The 10784-nt window shown below is 38.3% G+C and overlaps 1 protein-coding gene across 1 annotated transcript in view; it reads left to right on the forward strand.

Annotated features, from left to right (window-relative positions):
* Positions 1 to 2773: 2773 nt before the first annotated feature.
* The window catches only part of LOC107592800 (ras and Rab interactor 3-like), an 18830-nt gene continuing 10819 nt past the window's right edge, over positions 2774 to 10784 (forward strand). The window contains exons 1-7 of the mRNA XM_016282363.1: positions 2774 to 3058; positions 4337 to 4872; positions 5007 to 5209; positions 5327 to 5441; positions 6512 to 6584; positions 6692 to 6783; positions 7601 to 9034. Coding sequence (XP_016137849.1) covers positions 4398 to 4872; positions 5007 to 5209; positions 5327 to 5441; positions 6512 to 6584; positions 6692 to 6783; positions 7601 to 9034 — 2392 coding nt within the window. The 5' untranslated portion in view covers positions 2774 to 3058; positions 4337 to 4397. The remainder of the gene's footprint in view (positions 3059 to 4336; positions 4873 to 5006; positions 5210 to 5326; positions 5442 to 6511; positions 6585 to 6691; positions 6784 to 7600; positions 9035 to 10784) is intronic.

Below are 10784 nucleotides of genomic sequence, written 5' to 3' on the forward strand. Positions count from 1 at the left end.
TATTACACATTTTGGGAGACACAACAAATGAGTAGAGAAAAAATGATGTATCAATATTCCTATTAAATATTAGATATTATTATGAAAATCTTGCTCATTATTACTCCCATTATTGCTCTTATTTGTACATTCTATGTTGCCCCAAAATCACATTAATATGCAAATTAGATACAGTTTATAGATACATTGTATATAATGGAAAAACTTGTTCATGGCCATTTTACACACATTTTGCATAAAGAAAAATGGTTTTAAAAAAAATCTTTCATAACATAGTTGAGAATCGTCTTTATAAAAAGTTTGGTATAAAAAATGAAAATTGATTTGTGATTAAAACAAAAATCCCACTGTTTTTGCCTTTTCATGTTTATTCATGTATTTTTATTTTTTTTAAAACAGGACTTTTTAAAGTCCCGATGTCTTCTAACATAATTTTTCAAAAATGTTATTTTTCTAAATTTTTCTTATGCTCTAAACAATGTAATGACATGACAAAATACTAAATTCACAAAACTGATTTTTTTTTTTTTTATATATATATTTTTATTTTATTTATTTATTTATATTTATTTATTTATTTATACATATATATATACACATACATACATACATATAACATCAGCATTTATATATACTGTATATATTTATATATATTAGCATTTAATTATTTCAATATATTACTTCTAGTTTAACAAAAAAAAATAAAATTGTGAGGTGCTTTGTCATTGCAGCAGAAGTACCACAAATATCTTGGGAGGCCTTTGAATATCATCTTAAATAATGTAGGTGCCTTGAAGTCAAAAAAGGTTGAGAACATCTGATTTAATATATTGTATATGCTTTTCATTTTTTAAAGCTTGTATTATTTCAACCCCCTTAAATGTTTAAGAGTTTAAGCATTTGTATTCAAATTCACGTTGACCATTACGCTTTCCCAATAGTAGAGCCATTGTGGTCTTCCACGGAGTTCATACTTTCACGACATAATGCCGCTTCAATTCAGTTCACATTTATTTGTAGAGCACTTTTTACAATACACATTATTTCCAAGCAGCTTTACAGGAGATGCATGTTTTTACATTACAATTAAGAGTAATTTGTTATCATGACTACGTCAAAGTAATGTCCAAAAGACTGCAAGTTTACCATTTGGGACAGGGGCGATACAAAAATCTCTGGTGGTACTTATAACTAAACCTGTCAGCGTTTTTGAACAAATCGACTTAATAAATTATTCAAAGACTCACTCATCAAAACAGTCACTTATCGCCATGTATTACCACAATTTACAGAAAGAGTCACTAAATAAATCTCTACCACCAATGCACAGACCGACAGTCTGTCTTAAAAGGCACAAACAAAAACCCTTTGGACTGATATCAGAATGCCACTCAAGTGAACCAACTAACTGTTTTATAAAATAGTACATAGGATACAATTCTATATTTCTAATGTTAGCATGTATTCCTACTGTACTGGGTAAAGTAAGTTTCTGGACTTCTGAATTTAGAAATTCTGGTATCTGTGTGAAAACACAGCTGTGTTCTTCCTGTCTGAATGCAGAGCTACAGTGATTTGGGAAGTTTCATGCAATGTTTCTGCAGCAGCTGTAAGAAAGTGGGAAAGAGTGACTGAGTCTTCTGGATGTGAGGAGTGAGTCAGATCCCCCCCTCCCTTTTCAAGACTCCACTGTAGTCATCACTTGAGCTGAATCCAGAACAGTGCCTCCATTTCAACTCCCTCCCACCCCAAGAATACACATTTTTCTTGTTTGCACGACTCCTTAAGGGTTTTAAAGCAACACATCTACTCTATAACCCAGTTATCAAGTGACAATCACTCAGTTACCACAATGATATAAAGATGCTTCACTACGGTAAGAGATAGAGAAGATCTCATCTACAAACCTGACACTTGAGGCGTTTGGGTCAAGACGACGATTGCGACTTTTCTTTGAGATCACTCACTTGTGGAAGTCACACCTCACTGACAGGAAGCATCTGTTGCAAGCTCACAGGTTTGCACTACCCTTGTGAAGTACTTACAAACAAGCCTAGACCAATAAACAAATTGATTTGTCATGCAAAACATCAGACTTCTACAAAAATATTTTTATTTTCATAGCACACGATCTGAACTTATTTTTTCATAGTATTATATTGGTGCATTAACATACACATTCTTCACGGTTTTGAAAGCTCTTGAAATTGGAGACTTGAAACTTGCCTGCAAATGCAAACAGAAACCTTTAAAAGTGCATTACACTTGGCAGCATCACAAATATGTTCCTCCTTCTGAAGGCTCTCAAACAGGCTGTGTAATGTTAATGCTCTCCATCAATGTGCGCTCTTTGCAAATATTATGGATCCAATGATTAGGAGCATCAAAAAGGGTGGGGTGGATGGCATGCCATTCGCTCCTAACAGTAAAACTAACCATATGTTGGACTGCAGACCTTATGGAACTTCTTTTTGGGGTTCCTGAGCATCTGGAGTTGTTTAACTTCAGACACTTTCAGACTCTATGGGGGAGGAGGGGGGGAAGTTCATTATTCACAGCTCTGTTTCTGGGGTAAACACATCTGCAGACATTGTTTATGCTGCATTCACTATGAACGCAAGACAGAGACGATGAGAAGCAGAGAGTGTAACCTGTTAGTGTGTAAGGTTTATTTAGCTCAACCGTGTGTGCGTGAGAGAGTGTAGGGGGTGGTAAGGGGTTGGTTGACCACCCTGGACAACCCCTTCCTGACTACATCGCTGACAGGAAGTACAGAAAGAAAAGGAGAAAAAGAGACGTGAACTTTTCTGTTTCTCCTTTTTGGGTTTTCTGCATGTTTTACGATTTCGCCCACCCTCATCTCCAAAAAGAATACATCATTCGGAAAACGCACCAAAGAGAAAAACACAAAGCGTCAAGCAAGAATATGGAGGACAACTTTTGCGGTGTTGTGGGGAATTTTATGAGGGATTATTTGTGACGCCAAGGAAGAATGTTGAGCATGAGGAGTGAATGATGAAAACAGCTGTTGGGACTCAGAACACGGAGCATCCTGAGAGTAAGTAGGCAGATACACAAACATCCTCTCAATATATAAACACAATGAAGCTGTCTTAGCAATTTTGACTATTTGCCCTCATTGAGCAGAAAAGGTATTTGTTAAATCGTGAAATTATGTTCACTTTTTGGAAGAGTTTCACTACAAGGCTGGATGAACAGCAATATCTGGAAAGCTGGAAGTCTTTACTTTTATACTTTTAAAAAAGATAAATCAATATAAATTGCAGAAATGTAATATTAGTGAATGATTATCAAGGGTCCAAATGTAAAAGCCTAATAACCGTTCATTAAAGAAATCCATTTTACTAGGCCACTAATCGGAATATGTGGGAGGGACGACCCTGATCCAGATCTATTTCTTTTCAAATACACTTAAAATATGCAACGGGGTTTATATATTTGAAGTGCTTTTAAAACACAAAAACATTTGCTTACCAACAACTCTTTAGGTAAATATTTAAAATATTATTTAAAATATTTTTATATACAATGTTATTTTAAAAATGTTCAATCAAATATGTAAATATATATATATATATATATATAATATATAATTTAAAAACATACTTATCTATCGCACCGTGCTTGTCTCTATATCTCTGTCTCGCTTTGTCAGGTCTACTACCTGTTTTATTTAATAGATATTATCACTTTATTGTGTTTGCAGAGATTGGACATTAATGAAAAGACAAATTAAATAAACTAGTCTTTGACAAATACAGCAATGTTAATATACGGACTTCATTTATGAGTTCTCAAGTTCATGTGCAGTAAGCAAACAATAAATATTGATAGGTTTGGCTCACTGTCTAAAATGGTAAGGCATGAGCTCAAGCTATACATTTCCATGAAGAATATGTTATGTGATATCACAGTACAACAATACAGCAAAGGAGAGATTTTTGCAGGAACTGGAAGAGGGAAACATCCTGGTAGCCGGAAAAAGGAAGAATGGAAGAGAGCAACAGCTTAGCCGAAAGAACAGAGAGAACAAAAACACTGCTATGATACACAAGGCTTATTTCATCCTCACATGAACATGCTGACACATTCTCTGTTGCACAACTTAGCCGTATTGGCACATTTATTACGATCATATGACATTCTGCATTGACCTCATGTTTTAAAGGGAAAGAGAAAAATAAATCGACATAGGCAGAGACTTCTGTTTTTTCTTGTTGCAGTGGTTATCTGACAAGTCATTCTTGAGTTGCAATGTGTTCATATTCAATTTTTTTATACTGAAATCTTTGTATGATCTTTCTTATGTCTGCAGGGTGATCTAAAAAACATTCTTCGGATTCTTCTGAAAGTTCTCTTTGTCCTCATTATGCACTATGCTCTCCCCTGGCCCTTCCACAGCGCCTTCAGGCCTCTCCAAACCCTCTTCCCCAACAATATATTCACCCATTCAGGCATCATTCCATCCACAAACCTCTCCTCTTCCTCTAAGTCCTCCTTCTTCCTTGACTTCTACACCAACCTTCCCATTGGTTGATATCTCTGACAACCCATTCCCTGACCCCGCCTACCATCTGCTTCCTGCTTCACCCTCAATCTCACGTGTACAACCTTCCTCACCTCAGCTTAACTCCAAACCATCCCCACCTCCTCCCCAGAAACCCATGTCTCCTCAGGTCCCAAAGCCACCCCTCCCAGCACAACTCCCCTCTGCTCTTCCTAAGAGCTCCTCCACTGCTCTGCCTAGACCACCTCCACCTCCTGGAGTTAGATCCTCATCTCCACCTCAACCCAGACCACCTCCACCGGTAGTCCCAAAACCACCAGTTAGCAAATCCAATAAACCTATTCAATTTTTTTTATACTGAAATCTTTCTATGATCTTTCTTATGTCTGCAGGGTGATCTAAAAAACATTCTTCGGATTCTTCTGAAAGTTCTCTTTGTCCTCATTATGCACTATGCTCTCCCCTGGCCCTTCCACAGCACCTTCAGGCCTCTCCAAACCCTCTTCCCCAACAATATATTCACCCATTCAGGCATCATTCCATCCACAAACCTCTCCTCTTCCTCTAAGTCCTCCTTCTTCCTTGACTTCTACACCGACCTTCCCATTGGTTGATATCTCTGACAACCCATCCCCTGACCCCGCCTACCATCTGCTTCCTGCTTCACCCTCAATCTCACGTGTACAACCTTCCTCACCTCAGCTTAACTCCAAACCATCCCCACCTCCTCCCCCTGATATGATTCCATTTACACCGTAGTACTGCTGAACTGATTGTGTCAGTTGTTTGATTTTGCAGATCTTTTTAGTTAGGAGGGATGCAAGTCAAAAAACGATGATACTGGCAGTACGCCTTCCCGACCAGCTGGGGGAGACCCATGTCAAAGAACTGCCTATAAAGGAAGAAAAGACCTGTGAGTTATTTTGCATTGAGAAATGAGTGTTCTTGATTTAGGAAAATGTATGCATAGAATGCCTTTATGCCTGAGACAAACCCACACACAAACACATTTGCATACAGACCTAAACACATCCACACAGACAGGCCCACGCACAAACTAATTTGCATACATACCTGATCACATCCGCATAGATGTTTTTAGAGTGAGTACAGAGATATAAACAGACCTTAAAGGGTATTGCAGGGGCTTGGTGGTGGGGGTTGTAGAGACTGTGGGCCACAGGTTTCCTGTACCTAGCCCTGCATTGCAGTTACAGGATGTCCTGCACTGGCCTCTATAGCTTCATTTCCTGGTGTCTCCGAGTGTGTGTGTGCACGTGAGTGCATACATGTGGTAATTTTAACAATCTTTACAAAGCAGTCTTGTCTTTTTTGTCCAGCTGTTACAAAGCTGAAAAGTTGTTTAAGCTTTTTTGTCAGAAATAAACTCTCTAAGTGAATGGCGGTCAGTTTGACATGTTAATTTACACATTGCCATTCATCATTATCCCCCTTCCCACCCTTACAGAAATTCACCAGTGAGTTGTTTCTATTTTAGTGTTTCTGCGTCACCAGGAAATAAGTCACACAAACAAACATCATAAACTAGTGCCACCAATAAATTGAAGTATTATTTCTGAAAGGTAACATCGGAGACCAGATGAGTGCCTATGCGCGTGAGTGCATACATGTGGTGATTTTAACAATCTTTACAAAGCAGTCTTGTCTTTTTTGTCCAGATGTTACAAAGCTGAAAAGTTGTTTAAGCTTTTTTGTCAGAAATAAAATCTCTAAGTGAATGGCGGTCAGTTTGACATGTTAATTTACACATTGCCATTCATCATTATCCCCCTTCCCACCCTTACAGAAATTCACCAGTGAGTTGTTTCTATTTTAGTGTTTCTGCGTCACCAGGAAATAAGTCACACAAACAAACATCATAAACTAGTGCCACCAATAAATTGAAGTATTATTTCTGAAAGGTAACATCGGAGACCAGATGAGTGCCTAGCGTTAACACTTCTGTTTCTTCATTTGCTGCAGTGCTATACCTTGAAGGGTCTGTGCTGGTGTTTGAGAACATTTTTAAACTCATTGCATTCTACTGTGTTAGCCGGTAAGATAAAAAACAAATCACAAACCTCCATGCATATGTATTTTGCTTGATTTAATTTTTTCACAATACACTCACACTTTTTATTTTATTTTATTTTTTTTACTCAGCGACATCCTTCCTTTTCCCCTGAAGTTACCTCAGGTCATTCAAAAGGTAGCTAAATATGAGGACATGGAGGTGATCTCTTCTCTAGGATCAGGTAAGACAGATCAATAGATTCATTTTAGTTTGGGTTAAGTTGCACTCATGTCTGTAGACGTACACTTTCTGAACTGTTTTCAGGATAAATCTGTGGTAAATATAGTAAAATGTGTTAAACAGATCTCTTATTCAGTAGCAGCCCTGACTTACATGCTGCCCTAGGCGAGAGGGGTGGGCAGAACAGATAGCGGGTACAATACCATGAAAATGCTGCAGTTGACTGAACGTTTCATTATGTGCAAGTGTCCCATACCACCCCAGCAACTATTTAAAACGAATGTGCAAGGGACAGAGCATGTGTAGGATGTGTTCCAATTTTGGTGGACTCTGCTGAACTCGGTGTTCACCTTCTTGTGTGGGCCTGCTCATACTATTGTAAAATTGTTCCATTAGCAATGAACCATGATTAGTCTAATTAATACCAAGAACTCATGTGATCTCAATATATCACCTCCTACTCAAAACAACCTACTAGATGTAAAATAAAAAAGCTTCTATTAGGTTACTAAGATGACTCATTCTCATTTGAGATGGTTTTTCAAACCACTATTGAGATCTTTTCATGTAAAAAGTCTTTCAATGAGGAAAAAATAGTTCCCATATTAGTGTTATATCTTAATATTACAACATTTCTATGATAATCAATAGGAAGTGCTGAACAAAGGTAATGGTACCAAGGGAAATGCTGTAACTAAAGCTAAGTGATACATTCTGAAGACATTTCCAGGCAATCTGAATGATGAAATAATGCTGACATATTTCATAGCTTAATTTAGCAGTGTGCTAACGTGAACACATTTCTCATGCCAACACAGAGTTCTGGAACTCAGCTCTGAATAGTCATGAGGAAGTGGAAAGCGTTGCTGGTAGTTGTGGTGCTCCAGATAGGCAGGGGCAAAGCAGCTCCTGTGAAATCCAGATTTCAATCGGCAGTGACCGGCTTTGGTATGTTAACCCAATTTTCATTGAGGAATGCAGCAACAGCTTGCCGCCCACCTCCTCTGCCCCTGTTTTGAGGACCCAGAGTCTCAACACACCAATCCAGGCTCCACCCAAATACAAAAGGCCGCCACCCCTACGTCCTCGTCCTCCCAGTGCACCTGATTGTTCTCAAAACTATGCATTAGCCAAGCCATCAAAAGGGGAGTTCAAGGCAGTTCTCAGTTCTCCTCCCCCTTCAGTCCAGAAAAGGGAAGGAAGTGACTGTGAGCGTGCAGACAGAGAACAAGAGAGACAGGGAACTCCTGCCCCAAGCACTGAATGTGAAAAGCCAGCTGTCTTACAACTAGCTCAGGGCAAAGAAGGAAAACAGCTTTTTAATACATCTTCACATCGAGTTCCTCCAATACCAATCCGACGGAGACTCTCTGAAAAGCAAGCTTCAGAGGAACCAACGCAGCAGGAAGTCCACACCAGCACCTCCACAGAAGCAAAGGACAATATTCTGCAAGTCCCGGTAGCATCCCTCATTTGTCTAGATGACAGAATGGAAGAAAGGGACAAGCCTATGGACCCAGAGACTCAGCAACTTCAGGAAGTGCCAGTGGAAGAGTCTAAAGTAACAAATGGAGTTCCAGTGGTGACTCTAGAGGTAGCACCTCAAACGAAGAGGCCTAATGCTCCAGTGGCACCTCCCAGGAAGAAAAGATTATCTCAGAATCTGACCGGACAAGTCTCCCAAAGCTTTGTAAACTCACTCACGCCAATTCCTCAAGAGTCCACTTCCACTTTTCCTTTAAACTCAAGCAGCCCCAGTCCCATCCGCCACTCGCTTTGCATCGATGCCAGTCATCCCAAAGTCTCAGATGTTTCTCTATACTCTCCTGATGGTGGAGCTCCACCAGACCATGACTCTTACTCAACCAGCAGCACAGAGGAGGAGGTGGATACCAATGCGGCAACAGGTACTGTCATCAAGAGGACCCCAACAATTATGTTAGACCGCGCCAAACAACGACTGTCAATGGTGTCTATGGCAAACCTCTCGAATGTCCTCACAGGCTTCATGAACGCAGACCGTAAGTTGCAGAAGCGCATTGTTGAACTGTCTCGGGATGGAAACACATACTTTGGGAACCTTGTTAAAGATTATCGAGCTTTCACTTTGGACACCATGCGGAAACACACCTCCAGCACAGAGATGCTCCAAGAAATCAGGCAGATAATAACCCAACTGAAAAGCTATCTGATCCAGAGTGCGGAGCTACAAAATCTTCAGGAAGCTGCTGGATACTCTGAGGAGAAACTGGGTAATTAACCTCTGCATTATATTTACTGTCAAAACGGCTTTTTTCAGTATCTAAACAATTTGTGAAAATTTTCAGATGTTCAGCTTCTGATGAGAGTATGTTTCCAATCAAATTTAATTTAAGCAAAAATTAAGATTATCCCCAAAACAATGTGCGAATAAAGCACCGTTTCCATTCCATGTGTTCTAGAGAACATAACCACAGATTCTGGGAAAACATACATAATCTATGACATAATCATAACCAATTATTCAAAGGCAAAATAGCATGTTTTACCAAATAAAAACACAAACAAGCATATACATTTTTAATGTGCATTTTAGAGGTTTTATTCACATCTTAGTGTATCCAATCCAGATTTTTTTATCCTAATATTTGCATAAAAATGTGAGAACAGAGCTCATCTAGTGTCTGTTTTGTATTGTTGATGTAATTACTTTGCAGTGCTAGAATTATCCAAGCAAAGCACCATTCAAACAGAAGATTGTTGCCATCATCTTACATATTAAGCTTTAATAGACCATCTGTAAAGACTGTGTTTCTCTCCGTTTTGCTGCTCAGTCCCTACAAAAAACCTAATGAAGTAACAAGACCACACTAGACCAAGATAACCTTTTATTTTCTATTCAATGCTCAGAGAGAAAGACCGGGATCTTCTAGCATTTCTAACTTTCATAGTGTTTGTGGTGCATTATGAAGCAAGTTTCATATTTTCCCCTGAGGAAAATGAACACTCTCGCATACACTGAGACACAAGATATGTTTGCTGCTTTTCCTTCTCTGTAGCACCAGAGTATTAAAAATGTATTAATGTCTTAGTAAGACTTTCACAGTGATATAGGCATATAATATTTGAAGCCATATCCTCATGGATTACTATGATTTAAAGTTAGATACAGATAAATAATGTATAAAGAATTATATATACATATATATACATATATATATATACTGCTTTTCCTTCTCTGTAGCACCAGAGTATTAAAAATGTATTAATGTCTTAGTAAGACTTTCACAGTGATATAGGCATATAATATTTGAAGCCATATCCTCATGGATTACTATGATTTAAAGTTAGATACAGATAAATAATGTATAAAGAATTATATATACATATATATACATATATACATATACCCCTTCATATTTTTCACATTTTGTTATGTTGCTGCCTTATGTTAAACTTCTTTAAATTACTTTTTTTCCACATCAATGTACACTCTACACACCATAATGGTAAAGCAAAAAACAGGTTTTTAACATCTTTGCAAATTTATTAAAAGTAAAAAACTTAAATGATTCCATTGCATAAGTATTCATACCCTTATTTGGAACAGTTGAAATTTAGCTTAGGAGCATTCATATTGCTTGTAGATGATACTACACTTCGAGTGAAGTTAACATGTGGCCAATTCAATTGAATGGGTATAATTTGTAAAGGCACACACGTCTTAAAAAAATCTAATGGCTGATAATCCATATCAGAGCAAAAATCAAGCACTGAGGTCAAAAGAACTGCATGTAGAGCTCAGAAACAGGTTTGCGTCAAGCCACACATCTGGAGAAGAGTTCAGAAAAAATTCTGCTTCATTGAAGGTTCATAGAAGCATGTAGTCTCTGTTACCCTTAATGGAAGACGTTTGAAACAACCAGGACTCTTCCCATAGCTGGGCTCCTGGCCAAACTGAGCAATTGATGGAGAAGGGCCTTTTCTAGACTGGTGACCAAGAACCTGATGGTCACTCTAGTT

The sequence above is a fragment of the Sinocyclocheilus grahami genome, unplaced genomic scaffold, assembly GCF_001515645.1.
Source record: "Sinocyclocheilus grahami isolate Dianchi unplaced genomic scaffold, SAMN03320097.WGS_v1.1 scaffold158.1, whole genome shotgun sequence".
In the NCBI taxonomy this organism is placed as follows: domain Eukaryota; kingdom Metazoa; phylum Chordata; class Actinopteri; order Cypriniformes; family Cyprinidae; genus Sinocyclocheilus; species Sinocyclocheilus grahami.